The following is a 26680-nucleotide window of genomic DNA, read 5'->3' as shown; positions in this document are numbered from 1 at the left end:
ACTTCCAAGTTGGCAAGTAACTCCCAATCATTCAGGTTTTTCACCAATTTTTAAATTGGGTAGCCTAAAAAAAATGTCACTGTGTATACCAGAGCATTAATTTGGACAAGGATAGTAAATCATAGTACGGTATCTGTTGACAAAACAAGATGTAAAGATATAAAATTTTGTGAATTGTGTCTTAAACTTATATCATAATTTTCAACATTCAAACCTAAAAATTATGACTTATGGTTAAAATGCCTTATACATGAGGTGTCTGCTCAGAATAACAGTTTTCCTTGCTCCTTCCAGACCTCAGTCAAAACTTACGTTAAAATGCAAATGAAAGAAGCCTGCAAGCTCAGTAGGAGATTGATCTGAGGCCTAAAGGAAAAAAAAAAAGTACATTGTATTGTATTTACTAATTACTGGCCGGTCATTTTTTCTAGGACTCTTGCTTTTTCTTAGATTCTGTATTTTTTTGAGCTCATGATTTTGATCCTACAGACTTAGGTTAATGTTTTTCTGATCAGTTCTATTTGTAATCAACTGTGGAGTTTTTTTTTTAAAAAAACATTGCAATGGAGATTTCACCTGCAAAAAGCTACAAGGCCTTTACTATTGTATTATGTGTGCACACTTGTGTTATGTGTTGTATATGATATGGATATATATGATTTGGACAAGGATAGTAAATCATAGTATGGTATCTGTTGACAAAACAGATGTAAAATATAAAATTTTGTGAATTGTGTGCATATGTGCATATGTCCATATATCATATATATGATATACAAATTAACACATATAAGGAGCGCTCATAAAAATTTTAAAAAATGGATCCAAAGATCTTTAATTCACGTGATTAAAATGGTCCAATTTAAATTTAATAAACAGATAAAAATAAATGTCTTTAAATTTAAGTTTACAAGTTTTTCTAGGTGTTCAAAAAAAAACTAATAAAATATTAATGTCTATAAAATGTCTAATATACCTTGGTTCTAGGACTTTTCCTTCAAAAAAAAACTAATACTGTTCAATATACTTGTCTAATATTTTGATAAAATAAGTAAAGTAAATTTAATATGGGATTACTCATTCATGAGTACTTTTGTTAGATATCTGATTGATTTACTAAGGTCTGTATAAGTTTGTTTTTACAATCAGTCATGTGTTACAAAGACAAAAATTTCTTAAAACATGTTTACCCATAACATTGTGTTTATTGAGTTTTATTTTTTCTAGAGCAAGTAACCATAAAAATTAAACAACTGGTTAAATAAGAACTGTTATTTTAGAGCATTGTACTGTCACTTCTTTAAAGCTAAACTTGGTTAATATAAAAACATCAATGTAATTGTGATGCTGTTAATATGCTCATATCTTCCAGGTATACAAGTCTGTAAGGTAGAAGCTTTAAGAGAGCATTATATCAAGCTGGTGTTCTAAGGTTGTATGGTAATTTTAAGCTTAAAAAAAACATATTGGGTGATAATGGACAGATTATCTGCATTGGATTTGTGGTTTCTGTAGTAACTAGCTAAACCTTGGTTAGAGAGAGTCTATTCTGTTGTGCACATTTGTACCCTTCAAACAGAACCACTGCATGTGTACCACCATAAACCGTCACTGGAGTAGCCAGTTATTTGGTGCCTCACCTATGGTGGACATATATATTTCCCAGTACAAAGTATATGTAATTTTCTTGGAAAAAAAAATAAAATACTACATTTTCAAACTGACTCAATGAGGGGAAATTTAAGGTCCATGTTTTTCTGATATTTACATATTTATTAATTTATTGTGTACAATTTTTAATTATAAGGAAAACCCTGCTTTCTTCAAGCTATTCAGAAGAACAGTAAACATTTTCTCACTTTATTATGATACACAGTTTGAATGTTCTCAGTTTGCAATATGTTATTTTTAACCTGTAAGTTTTCTGTGACGCTGACAATAGATTAAAGGGTTTAAGTCTAGCCCTCTACCTCTTTTGTAAATAAAATTTATTTTGAAAACTGAAAAAAAAAAACATATTGGGGATTTATTTACCCGTTATCGATAAGATATGTTAAAAGTTTTATATTACTTTTTACATTGGGAAATAATTTAAATGTATTTTTAAGTTAATGAGAGCCTAATCTATGTAAAGATTAATATTGATAAGCACAAAATATTTTGCTACCTTTCCACAAATGGTTAAAAATTTTCAGCCTTTCTTTAATGTTTTAAATGTGATATCCTATGGTGTTAGCTAATGTTCAAGTGACCTCAAACAATTTATGTAAACTTTGTAAAATGATATTTAAAAGACAAAGATCAACTTAAGAACTAAAACACTTAAGATTTATAAAAAGCCCTGCGTTACTTGAGATAAGGCTCTGGGTCCCATCTTACTACATGTGAGAATGACTACAAAAGCAGAAGGCCAGATTTTAGTTCATTTAAAGTTATGTTCAAAAGCTGGGTTTTTTTTTTCTATCAAGATTATTAAGATCTCAAACAGGGGATATAATGTTAACTCAGCCAAAATTCAAGGTAGCTATTACACAAACTAAATATGTTTTCACTCTTGTTAATTTTATTTTGTAGTTTTCTTATAAATGGTCTAAAGATTGCCTGTTAATGTTTTACAGATGCACTGCTTTAAAAACACACAACCTGGGTTAATTTAAGATAATAAGCCATCACCTACAAGACAGATAGGATAATACAGACCCCAATTAATAAAAAAGATAAATAATTATAAAGTTATAGACATTAAAGCCCAGTACTCTTAATATAAGGCTGTTAAAATTTATTTACTGTATGTTTAAGATGAAGATTTAAAATTAAAGTTAAATCAAAAGGGTCAAGAAAACCAATATTTGGCTCTTACCCTCTGAGTCAATCTGAATCCAGGGAACAGGGGAACTTCTCTAAGGAGCTTTGCAACTCTGGGCCACATAACCTCCCGATTAGGGAGATTAATGAGACCACTGGAGAACAGAAAGCCAAACAGTGCATTTGCTATGAAGAGGAGGGTCATTGGAGAAGGGAGACATCCCTGATGCTTCCAAGGGAAGCCACATGGTCAAGCTAGACCTGGACCCATCCTAGCGCAAATGGCACTAGCAGAACTGAGAAGCTGCTGTAAAGTTTCCCCAGGGATGACTCCCATAAAAACTCAGCTGACTGTTAACAATAGATAGGAACAAAAGTCAGTTTGACTGCTTCATCTTAAACACTCAGTAAAGACAGTTAAAACCCAAACACAGCCATTCCTGGGCATTTTTAGTAATAATAATAATAATAATAATAATAATAATTTAAGGTAAACACCTTATGTGAGCCTGAGATAAGTAAAATAAGTAAGACTGGAGGCTACAAAGAAGGATTCTCAGACAGAAATGTCTGATAACTATAAAAAGAGACGAGGAGATGCCAGAGACAGAAGTTTTTAGTTTAAGGCCTACAGATATTCCTAACCTACACAGATAGGCTTGGTGTTTGCTAGTATGATTATCCAGCACTGAGTAACAGAATTAAAGGTTTCTCTATTAAACACAAAGGTCATTCAACTTTACCAGGACCACTTAGTGAGAAAAATGCTGCCGCTTATTTAGCCTCCAAAATGTCTGCCTTTCTGTCTATGGATCCCCAAACTTTACATTCTCAATTTCATCTTAATGCTTCTTCTTTAGCTTATCATTGTAAAAGTTCTCGTGAAGCAGCTTCTCAAATTATTCGCGATTGTTCCCTCTGCTCTACACAGATACACTCTCCTGATTTTGACATTAATCCTAGAGGCCTTTTACAGGGTCATTTATGGCAAATGGATGTTACTCATTAACATTTTTGGCAAATTAGCGTATGTTCATGTGTCTATAGATACTTACTCTCATTTCCTCATTCAGGGAAAAGGGTCAAAGATGTAATTGCTCATGGTATGGAAGCTTTATCTATTATGGGTCTCCCTAAACATATTAAAACGGATAATGGACCAACATATACTAGTACATCATTTGCAAGATTTCTTCACACTTATGATGTAAAACACACGACAGATATTCCTTATAACCCTCAAGGACAAGGTTTAGTAGAACGAGCTCATCAAACTCTTAAAGCATATCTGTCAAAAACAAAAGGGGGGAGTAGCGGCAGTCCCCGCTCTCGTCTAGCACATGTATTATTTATTTTAAGTTTTTTAACTGTAGACCCAGCTACAAAACTGACAGCTGCAGATCGCTTATGGCATGCTAAGGGACAAACAGCCCATCCACTTGTAAGGTGGAAAGATGTTTTAACAGGACAATGGATGGGTCCTGATCCTGCATTAATGTGGGGAAAAGGAGCTGCCTGTGTTTTTCCGCAAAATGATCCGGGACCTCGATGGATTCCTTCTCGTTTTTTATGGTTTGACTCTTCTAAAACTACATCATAAATGCTTTTACCTCTTTGGTTTGTTTTATATCTTATAGATGCTGTCCCTAACCTTTTTTCTCCTTTTCGGAGCTATGGAAGTTGCCTCTTTCAATAAAACCAATGTATGGCTGATATTGGTTCAATTGGCAGGGACTGATAATATCGACCTAAAACAAGATGTCCATTTGGGAGCAATATTGGGTTCCTGTTTACTACCTGTCTGTCATCCAGCAGAAGAAATAAAAAAATATGACCTTTTTCTCCAATTTTGATAAAACTATTACTTATGCTGATTATTCTAATTGGAGCACCCCTTCTTATCGCCTACCCCGAAATGCAGTTCAAGTTATAACCACTACTGTTATTGTAACAGATAATGACACCTGCACTGAGTTTCATAATTGTGCAACTAAATGTAGATCTATGGGACCTTCCTTTGCATGTAATAATTCCTTTGCGGTTCCTTCAAGTTATGGACATGTGCCACTTCCAAGAGGCTGGTTTTTTTCCCTGTGGAACTTATACATTCAACTACATACCGGCAAATATGACTCATGGAACACGTTGCTGTCTTAGTCGTCTCATAGTTTTCCTTCCCTCCATTGGTGATTTGCTTCCTGAACATCCTTCTCGTCGCTTATAAAGAATGGCTACACTAACATCGGACTGTAAGGACGATATAAACTTATTATCTAAAGCAGAGTTTGATGCATTGACTTTTTCCCTTGTAGGGATCCCTGGATTGGCAGTAGAAGCTTATAAGACAGCTATGAAATTGGCATGTGTAATGACAAAAAACATTAATTCTACATCTACTGCTCTAGCCTTGTTGAATGAAGAACAGCAGGTTTTACGACAAGGAGTTTTGGATAATAGAGCTGCTATAGATTATTTACTATTGTTACACCATAAAAAATGTATTAAAGTAAAAAATATGTGTTGCTTTAATCTGACAGATAACAGTGTTCCTATTGATACAGAAATTCATCATTTGAAAGAAATGATTGATAAAATCAGACAATATGAAGGAAATGAAGAATTATTTTCATGGTTAACATCTTGACTTCCTAATATTTCCTGGTTAAAACAATTAATGATATGTGTGATTTTGATATTTGGCATGTCTATACTTGTTTGTTTCATTGGTCGCTGTATGATCACTTGTCTCTTATCTCATCCTCCTGTGGTGACTTCATATGCCTCCCGACGGTTTGGATGATTGTTGCCAGTGACGGGTAAGATGAATCACTGCACATATCAATTTAAGACAGAGGCTTACATTTCCCATCAATGGAAGTCCTCCATGACGGGTAAGAATGTTGCAGTACGGTTCACAACCTAAGACAGGCGCAATCGCCGTCATTGTTATTTAAGGGGAAACTGTGTGCTCAAGCACACAAACAGTTAAGTTTTGCTGTGCTTAGCAAAACAAGGAGTTCTATGAGAAAGTATGAACTCTTTGAACTGTGTCCTTGTTGCTGTCTTAAGAAGATAAGAGAAAAGAATGTTTTGCCAAGTGTAAAATTTTATGTGTGTGTGTGTGTGTGTGTGTGCGTGTTTGCCTGGGAATAACTAACCAGAAGTTAATTGATAAGAAATATGGAGCACTGTGACCATAAACAAAGTTTTCCTGAGAATGTTTATCCATGTTTGTAAGGATTAAGCTGTCGAAAGGATGTTTTCCTTTCCCCTTGTTTTAATTAACAATGCTGTATAAAAGAAGGGGAGAAAAAAGTAAAGACGGTGCTCATTTTCTACTGAATATGTGTGTGTGTGTGTGTGTGTGTGTCTTTCTTAAGCATCTCTGCCGTACCAAGAATTACAGATTGTCAGCGGATCTGACAGAGAGGCAAGATGCAAGGCTGGAGAAGGGACAAGGAGAGGTATCACTCAAAGGCATGGTAAACGTACTAAGGAGCTCAAACTTGACTCTGGGAAGACTCTGGAATGTTTTCAGCAGTCATGACAATGGAAACATGAGGATTTTAAGAGAGTTTATTCTGAAATCTATGTGGAAGATGTATTTGAATGAAAAAAGTATAAACCAGGCTGTAACAGAAGACCAGGTCAGAAACAGTAGAGCCGTGGAGGGAATGGAGAGAGAGGGGGCAATTCAAGAAAATGTTTAGGGGCTGGGGTTGTGGCTCAGTGGTAGAACACTCGTTTAGCATGCATGAGGCACTGGGTTCAAACCTCAGCACCACAAAAAAATAAAATAAAAGATATTGTGTCCACCTAAAACTAAAAAATAAATATTTTTTTAAAAAAGAAGAAAATGTTTAGAAGGAAATCTATGAGACTTTTTAATTGATTGAATCTGGAGGATGCAGAATGTAGAAGAAAGACTACGAGTACTATATGTCTTTGTTAGTAATATACAGAATACCAAAGAAATAATTTGGTGAATTATGGTCAGTTCAGTTTTAAATGGATCACTTAGATGTGAGTCTGAAGATTTAAAGAGAACCCCTATGTAGTGACTTAAGCAATTAGTTTATATTTTTTCCATATAAAATTATCTAGCAAAACTTACAACTAATAGATTTAACCCTTGCCCCCTGATTCATAATGATATTAAATTCCCATGACATGTAGGTAATTTCTTGAGCATTCTAGACCGTTACATCAATATTCTTGTCTACTCCCATGCTAGTACTACACTATTTTTACTGCTACTACCCCAGTTTTATGAAGTCCTACCTTATCATTACCATACCTTCTTCTTCCTTTTCAAAATTGTCTCAACTGTTTTGGGCCCTTGATTCTTCCAAACATTTTGCTAAACTTCATGAAAATCTGTGCTAGCATTTTGACTGAATTCATGCTGAAGTTATAGGATCAACCTGGCGAGAACTGATATCTCAATGAAACTGACTCTTTCCAACTATGAACAGTATATATCTTCAAGTCTTTTATTCATAATTTTCCATAAAGATTTGTTCTCATCTCTCTTGTTCAATTTATTAAAGCTATGACATAGTTTTTACCATAGGAATGGTGATTTCTTTTAACATTACCTTTTCTGACTGCCTATTTCAAGCATATCAAAACTACTCTTGGTTTTTGTACAGTCATACATTGCTAAATGACAGGATAAATACATTCTGAAAAATGTTCATTAAGTGACTTCATCCCTGTGTTAACATCACAGAGTGTATTTACATCAACGAAGATAGCAATATAATATTATAGGACAACAGTTAGATATGTGACTTATCACTGACATAAACACTGTTATGTGGTACATGACTACATAATGGCATTATGTCCAGTAGAATATATAGATATAGATTTGGGGAGCACCATAAAAGTTAAATATTAATAATAATTACAAAGGTTATTATCTATCATTAAATATTATGTTTGAGGCCCTATGCTAAAGGCTTAAGTGAGTTCATTAATCCTCAGAACTCCATGATGCAGGTGCAACTCTTGCCTTATTTTATAGTCCAGAAGACTAAAAATTAAAGCTAGATTAAAAACAAACCAGGGAAAGAAGCATGAATAATACTAATACCTAAAAAGACAAGAAAGTGAAGGAAGAAAAACCAATTAACAAGACAAGGATCATGGTCTACATCAACAGTGAGATATAACAAAACTAAAATAGGGTGAGTATTCAAAAGGAGACCCTCAAATGTGTCAAATGTAGCAGAGAGATAATGTTTAAGGTAAGAGATGCACAATTTTTCCTTGGATTTTTAAATTAAGAGGACACTGGTTATCTCAGTCAAGGCAGTTTCTGTGGAATAGTGGGGACAAAGCCAAACTGGAATGGCTGCTTCCAATGAGTGGTCAAAGGCAGCTAAGAAACAGAAAATAATGAAACATGAAACATGACAGTAAAAGAAAAAAAATTATAGACAGTTTCTAACAGGAGATCAAGGTCAAGGGGAAGGTGCTGGGAGCCACATATATGTTTTCGATTTGTTGTTAAGAGCTGTGGTTCTTGCTTCTTCATACATGCTGCATTTTCCAGCCACAGTATTTTTCTTTGATTCCTACTGTTGGGTCTTAATCAAAGAAAGGCTGAATCAAATGCTACCTTCTTTTTGAATATCTACTTCCCATGAACTAGTATTCATACATGAATCCAAGAGATCTAACACTGTGAGCCTCAGTAATTTAAGTCTTTAGAATAAGAAATATAAGTCTTAATTGCATCATCTTGAGAATGACCAGGCCACCAGTTCACAAAGGAAACATCACTGACACATCTTTTGACCCAATGTAAAAGGTGTTCTCAGTACCAGATCAGCTGTATATAGCCATCCTGAATCACCAATGGCAGACATGCTTTACTTTGATATAAAACATTTCACAAACTAACAATTAAAATATTTTTTAAAACCTTACTCTGGCAGCAGAAGCGAAAGAATCTGGGCCATGAGCTGCATTTCTTATGCCATCTGTTCCAAAAAGGGCTCTAATGCTTCCAGGAGCATCTGTACGAGCCACCCCAGAGTTTGCAGGTCCAAGCAGCCTTTTCCATTCACATATTGCATCATCTCTTAAAAGCTCCATAGCAATAACAGGACCACTTGTAATAAACTGGATCATCTCACTATAAAACAGGGAAAAGATTGGTTTGCTTTTGACAACATAAGACTTCTCTCTTAACCACATAGACATATTTAAATCTGAATATTTCAACATAGACAAGAATATTACAATCTCAGAACTATTGTTGGAGTAATGAGCTTTATATGAGCAGAATAAGGTTTTTATAAACTAAGTGTCTTGAAGTAGCCCAATTCACTAAAAATCAATATAGTAGTAATGTCAAATCAATTAGTGTTAGCAAAAAAAAAAAATTACTTTTATTGGATTAAGACCATTTCATTGACTGTGTGTGTGTGTGTGTGTACACAGAACTATCAGAATTCAAAAAGAGTGATGAAGAACTCTCTATAAATAAACATTGACTTGGTTTAGTGATAAAGAAAAAGGGTGTCAATGGGTCTTCAAGAAATATATATTTATTATACAAAAGCTACTGAGTTTCCTATATTAAATTATTAAAGCATACACAGAGGTTCTTGATTAAAAATCTAGTAATGAATCACCATCCTCCAGGGAATAAAAAAAGTAACGCATTTTATACTTCCACTTCCACATGTACAAACACAGCAGTGACAAGGTTAACTGTGAAAGGAGTAAGTATCCTCGCTACTGCGGTAAGCAGACAGAAGCATGCTTTTAGGGTGAGCCCATGTTTCTCTCTCATCCATATCAGAGAGACAACAGGACTGTGAGGGAGGAACAGAGAGTAACAGTCCTTGTGCCTATTAACTTAGGACTGTTTTACACAATTCCTTCCTTCACGTACCATGTAACCTGTCTAATTTAGAGATACATACACTCCCATGTTACCTGTCTAACTCCCTCAGTACTTCACCACTCCAATTCATTTTAAAGACTATTCCTAAGAAATAGCATGTATGAAGTGATATTCACCCTCTACTCTAAGAAGACCATGGGACCCACTAGCACATACTTTGCTAGCCCTTACCTACCCCCTAAAACCCCTGCAAACCAACCATTAGATCTAAGGAGCCCAAACAGAGGTAGCACACCCATGTTTATCCATTCAATAAGCATTTGATGATACCCTACTGCATATCAGAATTTATACTATAAGATTTCTCCCACAAGAAATTGATTATCTAAAGTCCTGTTAATGCAGAATTCTAAGAATATGAGTTTATCATGTAATAACATAGAGAAGAGTATATCATAAGATATTGCTTCATGAAGTGATATCCAGTTACTGCTGATATTCTTTAATTACATCTTTCCCAATACTAGGCAACTAGTTAATTCATTCATTTAATAAACTTTACTGCATATTAATTACATATAAGACATTAAACTAGGATTTGTAATCCACTGATACAAAGTGAAATAAAAGAACCTATAAGAATAATTTCTACAAATCTGCTAGAAAACTGGATATAAAACAAGACTTGGGAAAATTTTATAAGGCTTGATTTAAAATAATCTGTAAGAAAAGAGTTAGAAACTTTAGAGATACATACACTGCCATGTTTATAGCAATCACAATTGCCAAATTATGGAACCATCTTAGGTGTCTATCGATAGATTAATGGATAAATAAAATGTGGTATGTACGTACACACACACACACACACACACACAATGGAGTTTTTATCAGCCATAAAGAATGAAATCATGACATTTGTAGGAAAATGGACAGAGCCAGAGAGAATTATGTTAAGTGAAATAAGCTAAAATCAGATAGATAAGGGGCTCATGTTCTCTCTCACATGTGGAATTTAAAGAAAAAAGGGTCTCATGAAGATAGAAGGGGGACCATAGGGTACAGCATGAGGGTCAGGAGGAAGGAGCAGGAGAGGGCAAAGGGTGGTACTAGGGAGTGAAATTGATCAAATTAGGTTAAATACATGTACAGATATGCCACAATGAAACCCACTCTTTGGTATAATTAATATGTACCAATAAAAATATTTTTAAAAATCTGTAACAGTAATTTTCTTGTAAAAAGCTTTAAAAATACTACTCTGTGTAGGATACCAAATGGCATGTCTGTTGTAGCAGTTTGAGTAAAATAACATTTATCCTTATTAGAAATGTAAGCATTCCTTTGTATGTCAATAATTAAGTGTGTACCATTTTCACTTAAACTTAATTATATAGCAAATATTCAGGATACAGATTGTTTCTAATATATATTAGTTGCCATTTTTCAAGAAATAAAATATATATCAAATTATTTAAGTTCAAATATAAGGGTTCTATGAATATTTTATACATACAAGATGGCCACAGTAAGAGACTTTAAAAGCACAACAAAAATATCCATCAATATAATCGTTACTACATTTTTAATTCACTCAAGAAAGCTATGCTTCTCGTAACTTAAATCATCTCCTTCAGATTAAAGTTTCAGCTATTTAATGATGAACATATAGAATTCTTTTTTTATGGTACTGGGGATTAAACCCAGGTCCTCCCACATGCTAGGCAAGCACTATATCACCAAGCTGTATCCCCAGTCCTTTTTAATTTTAAGACAAGGTCTCTCTAAGATGTCCAGGCTGGTCTTGAACTTGCAATCCTCCAGTCTCAACCTCCCAAGTAGCTGAGATTACAGATGTGTACGACTGTGCCTGGCCTGAGACAAAAAATTGTTATCTAATAAAAGAAAATAATTCTTAGAAAAGAACTCTGTGCAGTTGCCAAGATGTAATTTTGGTCCTTTTGACAGCTTATTCTCATGAAATAAAATTTTAAATTATAAAATATGATTCTTGCCAGGTATAGAGGTATATGCCTGTAATTCCAGCAACTAGGGAGGCTGAATGAGGCAGGAAGATTGCAAGTTCAAGGCCAGATTGAGCAACTAAATGAGATGCTGTCTCAAAATAAAAAAATAAGTGCTAGGGTGTAGCTCAGTGGTTGAGTGCTTGCCTAGCACATGTGAGGCACTGGGTTTAAGCCTCAGCATCACATAAAAATAAATAAATAAATAAGTAAAATACAGGTATTATGTCCATCTATTTAAAAATAAATAAATAAATAAAAATAAGCAAAAGAGTTGGGGAATATAACTCAAGTGGCAGAGCACCCCTGGGTTCAATCCCTAGTAGAACTCTCCCATACACATACATGTATAACTTTAGTTTTCCAAGATATTCTCCATTATGTACCACTAGTCTCAAGTTAAATACCTACTTATAAAACGGCCTTGACTGGTGGTCTACATGAAAATCAGTTGCTTCTTTCCTATAAAATAATCAAAATGACAACAGTTGAGAATTATGTAAGAAAACTATTATTTTAGCTTATCTTTAAAAAAAGATGAAAACCTCTAAATATACATATCTCAGTGTGTGAATTAATTAATGATGTTTTACCAAGCAGACTGTTAAATTCCCCTCCTTTTAAATATTTTGCAAGCATGAGTCATTTCTATGTTAAGATGTAAAATTAAAATGAATACAAGAAGTACTACTCATGTTGGGATGAAGCTGAAATCAAAGACAACTTGTCCAGGTTCCTCAGCTAAGTTAGGGACCCTATCACACTATTAAGGCAAGCTGATAGACTGGCATCCTAACCAGCATACAATCTGAAGGCTGTGAAGAAGCTTTTTAGTTTGATATCATTGCAGTTATTGATTTTTTATTTTACTTCTTTACTTTAGGAGTCTTGTTGCAGAAGTCGGTTTCTAAGCTGACATGATAGAGAGTTGGGCCCACTTTTTCTTCTAGTAGACACAGGGTCTCTGGTTGATGCCAAGGTTCTTGATCCACTTTGAGTTGAGTTTTGGGCAGAGTAAGAGAGAGGGGTTAAATTTTATTCTGCTCCATATGAATTTCTACTTTTCCTGGCACCATTTGTTGAAGAGGCTATCTTTTCTCCGATGTATGTTTATGGCGCCTTTGATGTGACAGGATTTTTAAAGAAGATTAAAATAAAAATTAATTTACAAATCCTTGTGAAATAATGGTGAGTTTCTTCATAAAACCAGTATAAAACTCTTATAGATGGTGATGCACTTGCTAATATCTATCTCCTTCTAAGCTGTATAAGGAATTAGATAAGAATAAGGAGGAAAATTCACACACTCTCATTCTGGCTTCAATTTTAGAGGTTGGAAGAGAAAAATACTTAAGGGAGTCCTTTTCACTTATATTAAAGATAGTGGTTGTTCTTTTCCCTGGTAGTAGTTAAGTTTGTGTATGTGTTGAATGGTTTGGAATTCATCATTTTAGTACTCTTCTACTGCTTCTTCTGATTTACTTCTTGTTTGAGTTTTTCAGATATCAATTTTACCCCATTTTAAGCAGCTGTATGATATATGCATGTCACATTTTTATGAACTCTTTACTGTCTAGATTTTTGTTGTTGTTTTCAGTTAGTGGTAGAAAGAGCATAAGCAATCAGAGACTTGGGTTCAGATCTTCCTATCTTTCCCTAATTGTTCTTTGACCTTACCATGCTAAACTTGTTCTTCTCATATGTAAAATGAAGGTGGTCACATCTAGTACAATATATTGTTGTGGAATAAATAATTTAGTCATGGCATGTAGTGGGCTCTGGAAACATGTGAGTTTTTTTCCCCCTTCTCATGTCTTGTTATTCTCTGTACTTGTGTAGTATATTTTTATAATGTCTCCACAGCCAGAGGGAGTATTTGAGTATGTGTGTGTAGAACTGACATAACATATATGTGCAAATTCATTTTGTAATAGGCCAATGAGGTATTTTTTGATGTGTTTCTTTTCAATAGAGACCACATCACTTCATCTGTTATAGTGAATAACAGATGAGAGGCAATAATTCAAGAGGGCACCAGAAAGCTTTTTCATCATAAAATGACAGAAAGGGTTTAGCATCTTCACCACCCAACCCTTTGTTAGTTCTTTCTTCTGATCTGCCTGCTGCTTCACACTAAAAAAAGCAAATAACCCAGTTGATGAATGGGCAAAGGAACTGACCAGGCCCTTTACAGAAGAAGAAATACGAATGACCAACAAATATATGAAAAATTATTTAACAACTCTAGCAATTAGAGAAAAGCAAATTAAAGCTACATGGTGATTATTAAGAATACAAGTAACAATAAATGTTGGCAAGGATGTAGGGGAAAAGGCACACTCATACATTGCTGGTGGGACTGCAAATTTGTGCAACCACTCTGGAAATTCCTCAGAAATCTTGGAATGGAACCACCATTTGACCCAGTTTTCCCACTCGTTTGTATATACCCGAAGGACTTAAAATCAGCATACTACAGTGATGCAGCAACATAAATGTTTAGAGCAGCTCAATTCACTGTAGCTAAGCTATGGAACTAACCTAGGTGCCCTTCAACAGAGGAATGGATAAAGAAAATATGGTATATATACACAATGGAACTACTCAGCCACAAAGAATGATATTATGCTGGTAAATGGATGGAACTGGAGACTGTCATGCTAAGTGAAATAAGCCAATTTCAAAAAACTAAAGGTCCAATATTCTGTATGATATGTGGATACTAACACACAATAAGTAGGGGGCAGCAAGAGTAGGTAAGAATAGAAGTCCATTGGATTAGACAAAGGGGAATGAAGGGAAGGGAGAAGGGATGGGAATAAGAAAGACAGTTGAATGAATCAGACAGAACTTTCCTATGTTCATATATAATACATGACTGGTGAAACTCTACGTCATATACAATTAACTACAAGAATGGGAAGTTACACTCCATGTATGTATAATATGTCAAAATATACTCTATTGTCATATATATATATAAAACAAAAACCAATAAATTTTTTTAAAAAAAGAATAGCACTGTAACTTTATAATTCCCTTCCTATCCTTGATACCCTTGTCATAAAAAAAAAAAAAGAAAGAAAAAGGCACACTGTCATGTGTCACTTAACCATATTATCTATTCTGATAAACGCACTGCTAAGTGATATCATGGCACTAAGGTAAGAGCCAAGGCATATTCAAGTAATGGAAACCTAAGAAGTGGCAAGAGGTGAGCCTACTAAAATAGGTTAAGTCAGATGAATAAGGGTGTTATGTACTCCCCCAAAGAGCTAGTGTGTTTTCTCCAGCAGACAATGGGAAACCACTGTAGGTTTAAGAGGATGGAGATGTGCTCAGATTTCCATTCTACTGATAAGCCTCACTCTATTGGCAATATCCAGAGTAGAAGGAAGCAATCTTGGGTAAGGAGTAACCTATCAAGAGTCATTAAAGAACATTAACTTTAGAAGTAGGCAAATTGGCCAGTAACATATTTAAATGCTTTTACAAGTTGAACAGGATCCTATGCTAAGCTGCAATGGGAATTGTAAGGAAGGAAAGGCTCTCAAAGATGTATAGAAATCAGAAGTAAGAAGACTTAAATATCAGGTAGATGTGAGAAATGGGGGGTAATCAGGTTGAATCCAGGATCATTTTCAGATTGATGATAACAGAGAAAAGTCAGAGCTAGAGATATACCTGCATTTCACCTATAAATAAGTAGCAGGTGATTATATGGACATGGACATGGACATGAACATGGATGGGACTACCCAGGGAAAGTACAAAGAAAAGGATATGCATAGGACATGCTTTAAGAAAAAGATGTAGCCATGGAAGTAGGTCACTGAAAAGATGGTGGCAGTCATTGAGATGGGGAAATCCAACCACCTTGATGATCACTCACAGAAATCTTGAAGTCATCCCTACCAACAGAGACAAAGATTACAAGCCAAATGTCCAAATACTGAATAAATGTGGGGTTTGTGACCTGAAGAATGGAAATGAGGACAATGTATGGCATGGCCTTCCAAAAACGAGCTGTTCTGTGAAAGCGTGGAGATTTTCAGAGGGAGATAAAGTATTGATGCTACATCCTGACCCTATGACACAGGAATATTCAAGAGTGAACAGCCTACACAAAAGGGCTAATAGGAAATGGAAGCCCTTGGAGAAGAGTCAGATTCCAACTAAAGGAAAGGTGAAAGGGCGACTTGGAAGCTCTCTATTATGACACTGTGGACACAAGAATGTTTGTTTACAATGAAACTTGGCTTCCAGAAGGACCAGTATAAAGGGTCTGATAACAGATAATGATCACCTGACTAAGGGAAAAGGGAGTACACAGCAACAAAGGAACAAATATTTGTGTAGACAATAATTAGAAGGGCTCACATTTGTGGCATTCCAAAGGCTGAAGAGTTTTATAATACATAGATGGAATTAACAAATTTCAAGGTTCCAAAAAAACTCTACAAATTTATACTATGTGGTGTTCCTAAAGTGTTGATTTTTTTTTTTTTTTAATGTGCTACAAGGCTTTTGTGATAAACAAGCATCATCCCTATCATGGGACATTTGACACCATGCTATGAAAACACTGGAGGTAGACATTAAATGCATGCAGCCCTTGTACCACGTTAAGCTACACATACTATCATGATCCCCATTCTTCAGATGAAAAAAACAAGTACCGAGGTAGAATGTTCAGAGTCACATGCATAGAAAGTGCCATAGCTGCAAGCAATCTGGCCATAGACACTGCTCTAAAGTGTAAGCCTCTGCCTCTACATAACATGGAAACAGGGAGATTTCATATAGGAGAAAACTTTCAAATTTAAACATGTCACTGTTGAGATAAAACTAAGGGCACTTTGTCAGCATTTCCAGGATCACACCTATTGAAGCTAGGTTGAATGTTCACTGTTTCCTGTTGTCCCTGTTTTCAGAGATGAAAATGCAAGTGACCCACGGAATAGAAATTCAGGAACCAATGATTTTTTGAAGGAAAAAGAAAGTACCAAAACCAAAGAAAAGATCAAAATCAAAGAAAAGAACTGATGGAATTACAGAATACTGGAGCCAGCTCTGCCTAACTGCCACTCACAGGCCCCTTCTGTGTCACACTCAGCCGATGAGAATATGACCCCAGGGAAACGGAACTCTGCCCCAGAGATGCCCCACCTCCCTTCTACATCCTCTGGAATATTTCCGTCTTTGTTTTGCCTACTGGGTATGAAAATTAAAAAAAAAAACAAAAACAAGTGTCCAATGTCATAGAAAGATACTGCACTTCTTCCCAGTGGTTTTTCAGTTTCTTTGGAGAAGTTATCCCATTTCTCTGTTCTTTACTTGGACATTGTGAATATTTTTCTTGCCATTCCCAAGGGAGAAACACCATTTTATCATGAGATTAGAGTTACTTTATTTTTTGATAAAGCTAAGTAGAATAAGTTTTATTTTCATTAAATTACTTAGAAAATGTCTGGTTAGATACCTTGGATTGCTTTCCCAGTAGTAAGCAGACATATTTACCCATTATATATACTTAGAAGAGATAAATACAAATACTTCCAAATATATCAATATTGAAAACCTATAATAATCACATTCATTTCCTCGTCTATCACTTAAATACAGTATGTCATTCTTATGTATTAAGAACATATTGTAACTATCAACCATTAATGTCATAGAAGCAGACAGGGCTGTGGAAGACAATAGAGCGTTACATAAGAACTGTCTGACAACTCCCAGTTGTTTAGAGTTCAAATGATTATTTATGCATCTGATAACCTGTTTTATTTTTCTCATTCTGATAAAATTACTATTCTACTCTGTCATTCAGTGAAGAGCTTTCTTTAAATTTTAGACAATAGAAGGAAAGATAGGTAAGTTTTTTTAACAAATGAAATCAGACATTATATAACTGAGAATGATTTTAAAAAATTACCTGGAAAGCATCATCATTTTAAGTTTAGTTATAGTAAATCCAGCTTTGTTTATTATTTCAATTATTTCTCCAGCCTTTGTTACTGCATCTGGTTTAATCAGGGCTAATGTTCTGTAAATAAATAAATAAGGAATAAATTTGAAAATAAACAAAGTTTTTCAGGTTTTTTTTAAAAATACCCAAGGAGTGGTAGTTTCCTTAACAATCACCCCAGATTGGGCTGGGATTGTGGCTCAGCAGTAGAGCACTCGCCTAGCACGGGTGGGAACCGGGTTCGATCCTCAGCTCCACATAAAAATAATTATAAATTCTTCTTCTGACTCTTTATTCACATAATGGGTGATGCACAAAGAGCTCAATGTCCTCTCACCCAACGATGTATACAAATAGCAAGCACCATGCTGACTTTTAAAATCATGCTTCCTTCCAAGAGCATAAAACAGAGCAATGTACTCTCTGAAGTCTATGAATTAACAGAATTTTGGAGATGGACATAATCTCAATGTTACTTTACTGATAAGGAAACTAGGCCTAAAGAGGTAATATGGAAAAGTCACACAAATGATTAGTTTCATCTTCAGGACAAAACACATAGCTCAGAAGACTCCTAGGTCTGTGCTCTTTACCCACCATAAATAGTGTTACTATTATTAAATAAGTGCACCATCACCAAATCTGCAAGAATAATATTTGCAAGTATAAGATAAAAACCTGACCAGTTGCAATAACTCAATCTACATGATAAAGACTTGCTGCTACTTCCACTTCATTGTTCTGACAATATTGGCATTAATTCAAGGAATCCATACAGGAGAACAGTTTTCATATTAAGCTATTTTTATCAACAAAAAGAACATAACATAAAGGCTGGGGATATAGCTCAGTGGTAAAGCACCTCTGGGTTCAATCCCTGGTACCAAAAAAAGAAAGTCTTTGCTTTTTATTTCACCTTATTTAACCATTATAAGCCAACATAACCTAAAAATTGCATTAAACTCTAGAAGAATATTTCACAAACCCTAACTCTTAAAATATAAGATAATAACAGTCATCAATTTCTTTTTTTATTTTTTAAAATTAATTAATTAGTTTATTTTAATTAGATACATATGACAGAATGCATTTTGATTCATTGTACACAACTGCAGCACAACTTTTCATTTCTCTGGTTGTACACGATGTAGCGTTGCACCACATGTGCAGTCATACATGTACCTAGGGTAATAATGTCCATCTCATTCCACCATCTTTCCTACCCCCATGCCTCTTCTCCCCACTCCCTCCCCTATGCACAATCAAAGTTCTTTCACTTAAAAGTCATCAATTTCTGTGAACAAGCAGCAGCATGAATCTAAAACTGGCCTGGGGAAGTAGCTCAGTGGTGGAGCACTTGTCTAACATATGCAAGGCCCTGGTTTGATTCACAGCATCACAGATAAAAAAATTAAAAAATCTAAAACCAATAGAACCTTGCTGGGACTGAGAATTCAGTCTTCTTTGGGATGCTCCTTTTATAATAAAGTCCTTAGCCTTATCTTCAGCCTTTACTGCCCTTTGGCTGGTCTCTTCAGATGCCACCAAGGAGACCTCAGACTTTTACCAACTCACCTAGGATTACAGGGGTGGACCTCTCCCAGCTTCTTGTCTACATTTTATTTGTTTGTTTGTTTATTTATTTATTTATTTTTGGTAACAGGGATTGAACCCAGGGGCGCTTAACTATTGAGCCACATCCCCAGCCCTTTTTATTCTTCATTTTAAGACTTGGTCTCACCAAGTTTCTTAGGGCCTCGGTAAATTGCTGAGGCTGACTTTGAACTCGTGATCCTCCTGCCTCAGTCTCCTGAGTCACTGGGATTATAGGCATGCACCACCAGACCTGGCAAGCGAAGTCTAAATTTATGGTTTATTTTGTTTTCTTTGTGAGCATAAAGTGTGTACTTCCCTCATGAATAAAGGAAAACATCCTATCATAAGGCAGTCTGTGATATGGACTAAATTCATTTATCATTTATTAATTTCAATGTTTTTTAATTCATTCATACACTATTATAAATCCCAATACTATAATGCTGCTTAAATACAGCTAAGGCTTCGGATTGGCAACAATGACAAAGTTACTCAGAGCAATCCCTATACTGAAAAACTAAAACAACAAAGTGAGGGGCTGGGGTTGTGGCTAAGAGCACTTGCCTAGCATGTGTGAGGCCCTGGGTTCAATCCTCAGCACCACATAAAGACAAATAAATAAAATAAAAATACTGTAGCCATCTACAACTAGAAAAAAACCCTTTTATAAAAAAGTGGGTAAGATACTTTTTAAACATTTTTTTCAAAGTAAAGACGAATTAACTAGTTAGTAAGTAATTACAAGGACAATTTTTTTAAAAAAATAGGGGTGCCAGGAAAGTGAGAATGAAAGCAGCTTTTGACTTGCCAGTATTTGTGTGACAAATTTCAACTTTAATCTATACTACATTACTAGGAGAGGGGAATGGAATCCAATAGGTTATCCTCCCTAAAATAATTTGGGACCCATAGCTATAATATGAATGTAAACCAAAAGCACATGTTCACATCACATAGGCATTTCAGAACTTAATTTCTGAACCTGGATAATGGTCAGATTGCTAATGCCTACAGGAAATAGGCAGAAGCAACACAATTCTTCTCAGGGAGAAAATTCTCTTATTTCTGTACCTCCAATATTTAATATATAGACAGTGCACACATACACAACACCCCCTGCACAGAAACAGCAGCCATCATCATAAAGATAACCACACATACAGACACACACAGAAAAAGAACAACATAGAGAGAACCAAAAGAAACCACACGAACAGAGAAACCTACAAATACTTCATGTACTGAATTTACCTATCCTCAATCAGTTAATAATTTGGAGGGAAAAGTGGAGACTAACAGAGTTCAAAAGATGATAAAAAGATGATTTAAGGTACAAGGTATGTAATGTGAAGGAGGAAAAGAAGAGAAATAAGAGATTTCCAAAGGAGGTAAGTATATGGGTAAAGTTCGGTTCCCTTCTGGATGTTGGGTTAAAATACAAATAGGACAAGGAATCCATATTATTCCAAGACTGTGATTAAGTGAATATGAAGCTTAGGAGTTCAAAAGGAGGTTTCTCAATAAAAGAGAATTAATTCAATTTTGAATTTGTTTAAGTATCTATGTGAAGTCCACATGGAAAGACACAAAAAATTTATAATGTATGGTTTTGCAGCTGGGCTGATAATACAATCTTGGAAAGCAACATATAGTTGAAATCATGGGTATATGTGGGAGACCAACCTTGCATGTGACTGAGTCACACTCCCTGGCTGGATGCTGAGGAGCTCAGTCGCAGAAATGTGACAGAGTTTTCCCCAGCCTTCTTGGGTTCCAGGGAAGGTGTCTCATGCATGGGTGTGTCTTGCTACAGCCCCATGGGTGGAGCTACGCTCACCTGTTCCTCTGTAATATAACCCCTTACCCTGTTTGGGATAGAATGTTCCATGGAAACACCTTTTGTGTGTCCCCTTATTTACTGTGCCCTTGGGTGTGGCCTACCTAGATGTCAGTCAACCTGATGACAGTGGACATCATGAAGATAGACTCAGCCCCCTGAAACCTGACACCTTGCCTCATTTGAATAGCTTCTCCTCAATAAAAGGGGTCTGCACGTGCGTGCAGGTGTGTGTGTCTCTCTCTCTCTCTCTCTCTCTCTCTCTCTCTCTCACTCTCTCTCTCTCTCTCTCTCTCTCTCTCTCTCTCTCTCTTTCTGCGGACCCTTAAGGTCAGAGGAGCCAACCGACACAGCGACCCCAAAGAAAAAGGTATTTCTGCCTCTTGTGTGGTTATTTTGTGCATCCCAGTTAACCCAGTTTACCTGGAGTGACCCTGAGCCTTTTAGTCAAGAACAGAAACCAGGCAGGTATACACAGAATCCCCTCAAAGGGTGCACAGAATGAGAAAAAAAGGTCCTCAGACAGAAACCTGGGGAATGCCAGCTCTATATTTTAGCACCCTCTTTTAAGAAGATGTCAGAATGACAAAAGAAATAGCCAGAGAAGTAGAGGTGAAAGCAAGAGGTACGCAGTGCAACAGCAGCCAGAGGAGAGAAAGGGATGCTTTTTACATTATTCTACACTTCACTGCTCCAGTTGGGATGAGGGAAGGAAAGAGGTACGTTTTTAGCATTTATTAATTTCAATTTCTTATAATTCCTTCATATACTATTATATCCCAATACTATAATCCTGCTTACATATAAAATACCTGAACCCCAAGGCTAGTTCAAAGTTTAAATAGCCAAGATTTGCTGACATTTTGTTTCCATAAATTTTATTCAAATATATATCTGATGACATTTGCAAATCTCCAAATATAAAAAATGTAAAAAAATGAATCAAATTCCAATACCAGATAATGTATGTTCATCCACAAGTATTCTTAAACTATGTAAGTCTTAAAAATAAAGTACTATTTCAATACCTTTAAAAGTGTTATCTATAAGGCATATTTAGGCTAAACAAATACTTGGAATTCTTGGGCTGTGTTAAAAAATTCAAAAGGTAATTTGGGTCAGTCACCCTGCCTTCAAGAAAAGTGCTCTTAAACCCTTGGAAAGCAAAGGTCTCATCTTAAATACAGCTTGCTATTTACCCACATTTCATTTCAGGGCAATGAATCATATCAGTACATCTCCATGAGAACAAAAGAATTCATACCATTATTTTGTTTTTGCTATGATGGAGCCTCATCATAGCAAAAACAAAATAATGGTATAAATTCAAATAATTGGGCTAATAACCTTTATCCATGTGATAAAGTGTTTATGAAAGACAATAGAAATGTGAATCAAATGTCAGATTTCTTCAAAGGGAACTGAAAACTTGAGGATAATCTGTGAGCTAAATTTAATTATACTGAATTATTTGGATCATTGCTTCACAATTAGCTAATGAGCTCCATGGAGAGCAACTTCACCCATCCCCCTCTCTACAGGTTTACTCCAGGAAGAAAGGTGCTGGGTATGCAGTTAGCTTTTGATGTTTATACTAAACTGAAAATTAGACTCAATTATAATTATTATGTAGAAGATGTTTCTCTGGGACTCTGAGAGGTATACATGTTTTTCCATATGCCTACTTTTATGTCATTGAAATGAAACAATATATTTTTGAAACTCTGGGATTTGGAAATTAATTTAAACCACCCAAAAGATTGCTGTATTTGCTACCCACAGGCAGTTAGGAAAGAATCAGAAGAAAAAAGTGGTGAATCAATTTAAATCAGTAAAATATATAATAAAAATACTTTGCTGATTTTTGCAGCTTTTCATGCATATACTTCTACCATTGATACCTACTTTTAATAAACCCAACATTCACACCACAAATGCAAAAAAACCCTCTCCAAATAATATAAAATATAAGTATTAGAACTCAAAGCAAAGAAAGATGACCAAAGAATTAAAACTTCATTTCAAATATATTTAATTCTAGTCTCTAGAAGTTGCAACTCAGAAGTAGAAGCTGAAAATTAAACTGTCATTATGGTAACAATGAAACCAATATTCAGAAGAAACACAATATCAAAAGTTCTTATTTTCTATAAAGCCAGCTTTTCAGCTATAATTCCAAACTGTTCTATGTCTTCTAAACCAAAACTGAGGAAAATCAGAATGATAAATATAGCTTTGATAAACAAAAAAAAGACTGAAGAGATGCATGTGGAGGACACTGGACTGCTGCTTCTGTACTTGTGTTTGGATAAGGGTCTGCCAACATTCCCCACCTGCGGCACAACTGAGAACCTTTAAGAAAGACCTAGTGGGAGGGAACAGTCTGGGCCTCTCAGAACACACACGGAGCCCGGATGGGCTGAATTCAAGCTCCCGTTCGCCTGCTTCTCGCAGACAAACTGCTGTGACTCAGCACTAAAGGATCCCGCTGAAACAACTGGTCGGCCCTTCTGAACCTACGGAGGTAAATGCCAACCGAGCCTTCATAGGCAGTGGCCACAGGATTGAAATGGGGCTTGGGAGAGACAGTCAGGACCCACCCGTTGCATTGGTCACCCGGCAAAGGGAACGAACTGTCGCCATTTGCATGGGATACCACCATGGCAGAGAACTGATGTCACCAGAATGCAGCGGAGGAGATAACTTCATTGAAACCAGCGGCGACAAGTGTGTAATCCCCTGGCCTTCCCTCTCCACACAGCGGGGAAACCTTAAGGGCCCCTCCCAGCTCTCCCGTGAGCGCCATAGCCAGAACGAGGGAATCAGGAGTGGCGCGGGACCCGCAGCGCGGAACTCCCGGCTACCGCTCCCACCAGTGCTGACAACTGAGGTCTCTTGCACCAGCTACCGGGGGCGTGGCTACTGGAGGGCAAGCAAAATTTGCCGAGGGTTCTCAGCCCCAAGCTCTACAAACTTAGGGTCTGAGGGAATGGCAAACAGGGAGAGTGTGCCCAGTCGTTCATGAAAACAGGGCTCCCGGGAGCAGCAGACCTGGCGTGTAGCCAGTATTGTGGTGAGCGTCACCGGTGAGCGGGGCCTGGCTTGAGGAAAAGTGGGGAAGTGACTAGACACAAGAGAAGGCCCTAGGCACTCAGGATTGGAGACCCGCCCAGTCTGGGAGGAGGAGCTGCTGCACAGTGATTGGTTCCCTTGTATTGAGAGGAGAAGCTTGGCCCAGGGGGCACAGCTCCACCTACTGGAAGAGAAGTTAATCAAACTCTAAGACTGCATTTATTAATTTTTTTTTTAAATTTGGGTTTTTTTTCATTTTCATTTTTTTGTTGTTGTTTTTTAAATTTTTTTTAATTTTTAAAATTTTTTTTAATTTTAATTTTTATTTTTTTAAATTTTTTTTTCTTTTTTTATTTTCTATTTTTTTTCTTTTGTCTTTTCATTTCTTTTCAATTTTCTTATTCCCCCTTCCTTGAATTCTACCTGCTTACTCTCATTCTCTTTAGTGACTTCTTCCCTTCCCTTCTAATGCCTTTCCTCCCAAGCATCAAATAAATTTATAGGAGTAAACAGTAACTCAGCAGTCAAACAGAACAAGAAGTAACATGAGCAGCACGAAAAAGCAAGGAAGAAAAGGAGTACAAACAATGCAGGACAGCCTAAATATTGAGGAGGACCTAGAGTCATCAGAAAAATGGTGCAGCCAATTTGGAAAGCAGTATGGAGATTTCTTGGAAAGCTGGGAATGGAGCCACCATTTGACCCAGCTACATCGATGTTCATAGCAGCACAATTCACAACAGCAAGACTGTGGAACCAACCCAGATGCCCTTCAATAGACGAATGGATAAAAAAAATGTGGCATTTACACACAATGGAGTATTACTCTGCATTAAAAAATGACAAAATCATAGAATTTACAGGGAAATGGATGGCATTAGAGCAGATTATGCTAAGTGAAGCTAGCCAATCCCTGAAAAACAAATGCCAAATGTCTTCTTTGATATAAGGAGAGTAACTAAGAACAGAGTAGGGTCGAAGAGCATGAGAAGAAGATTAACATTAAACAGGGATGAGAGGAGGGAGGGAAAGGGAGAGAGAAGGGAAATTGCATGGAAATGGAAGGAGACCCTCAGGGTTATACAAAAGTACATAGAAGAGGAAGTGAGGGGAAAGGGAAAAATAATACAAGGGGGAGAAATGAAGGTCAGTAGATGGGGCAGAGAGAGAAGAGGAGAGGGGAAGGGAGGGGAGGGGAGGGGAGGGGAGGGGAGGCGGGATAGTAGAGGATAGGAAAGGCAGCAGAACACAACAGACACTAGTATGGCAATATGTAAATCAATGGATGTGTAACTGATGTGATTCTGCAATCTGTACATGGGGTAAAAATGGGAGCTCATAACCCACTTGAATCAAAGTGGGAAATATGATATATCAAGAACTATGTAATGTTTTGAACAACCAACAATAAAAAATTTAAAAAAAAAAAAGAAAATATTATGAGAATGTGAATGCTGCTTCCTCCTCTAGGTTTGCACAAGGATTTAGATCACATTTTCAACTCAATTGCTTGGCTAAACTAGTGCTGAAAGTCAGGAGTGTAGCAAAACAAGAATTAGGAAAACATCTATTGTTCTTATGTTTTATATGCATTAGCTCATTTCATCTTTACAGACATCCCATGAGTTCGGTATTTTCTTTATCCATATGCACAGGTGAAAAAATTGAGGCAAAAGGAATTTAATTATCCAGTCATACAAGAGGAAGAAACAGAACTCAGAAATTATTCCCAACTCTAATAGACTACAAAGCCAATACACTCAATTGTTCTTTGAGTCAAGAGAAGTAGTTTTATTTGTTATCTGTCACATATCTGCAACTGGAATAAGTTTTTGCCATTCATAGTATCAATTTTTTACCTCTATTAGGAAGACATTTTACTTGATCATCTTTAAAAAAAAAAAAAAGTCTACCTGCAATATTTTGTATATTCAGTCATTTACTCGAGCTTGCATGAAGTGCCAAATACTTTAAAATACACCATTAGATTATCCAAATAATGTGAGTAAAAGTTATTTACTTTTTTTTACATTACTTTTTTCAGATAAAAATAATAAATAAAGGAGACAAAAATAAGCAAAAAAAAAAAAAAAAGACTAAGTTAATCAAAAGGGATAAGGAAGGACATTATATACTGTTAAAAGGAACCATTCACCAACAAGACATAACAATTATCAATATTTATGCACCAAATAATGGTGCTGTGACATTCATAAAACAAATTCTCCTCAAATTCAAGAATCAAATAGACCACAACACAATAATTATGGGTGACTTCAACACACCTCTCTCACCATTGGACAGATCCTCCAAACAAAAGTTGAATAAAGAAACTATAGAACTCAATATCACAATCAATAACCTAGACTTAACTGACATATATAGAATATATCAACCATCATCAAGTGGATATACTTTTTTCTCAGCAGCACATGGATCCTTCTCAAAAATAGACCATATATTATGGATTGGGCAACCCTCAGTAAATATAAAGGGGTGGAGATAATACCATG

The 26680-nt window shown here is 35.9% G+C and overlaps 1 protein-coding gene across 6 annotated transcripts in view; it reads right to left on the bottom strand.

Annotated features, from left to right (window-relative positions):
- Nme7 (NME/NM23 family member 7) overlaps positions 1 to 26680 on the bottom strand; it is a 190074-nt gene that overhangs the window by 121712 nt on the left and 41682 nt on the right. For 4 of the 6 annotated variants that reach the window (XM_046430225.2, XM_046430226.2, XM_046430227.2 and 1 more), the window contains exons 4-6: positions 17630 to 17740; positions 12103 to 12153; positions 8743 to 8950 (exon numbers count right to left, since the gene is read on the bottom strand). In XM_046430225.2, coding sequence (XP_046286181.1) covers positions 8743 to 8950; positions 12103 to 12153; positions 17630 to 17740 — 370 coding nt within the window. The remainder of the gene's footprint in view (positions 1 to 8742; positions 8951 to 12102; positions 12154 to 17629; positions 17741 to 26680) is intronic. The other 2 variants (XM_046430228.2, XM_046430229.2) reach the window with 2 other exon arrangements.

Source organism: Marmota monax, unplaced genomic scaffold, assembly GCF_021218885.2.
Source record: "Marmota monax isolate L192 unplaced genomic scaffold, Marmota_monax_Labrador192_F-V1.1 WCK01_AAM20220418_F8-fsc00055, whole genome shotgun sequence".
In the NCBI taxonomy this organism is placed as follows: Eukaryota; Metazoa; Chordata; class Mammalia; order Rodentia; family Sciuridae; genus Marmota; species Marmota monax.
Note: the sequence above shows the minus strand (reverse complement) of the source record. Positions and strands in the feature narration are given on the sequence as shown.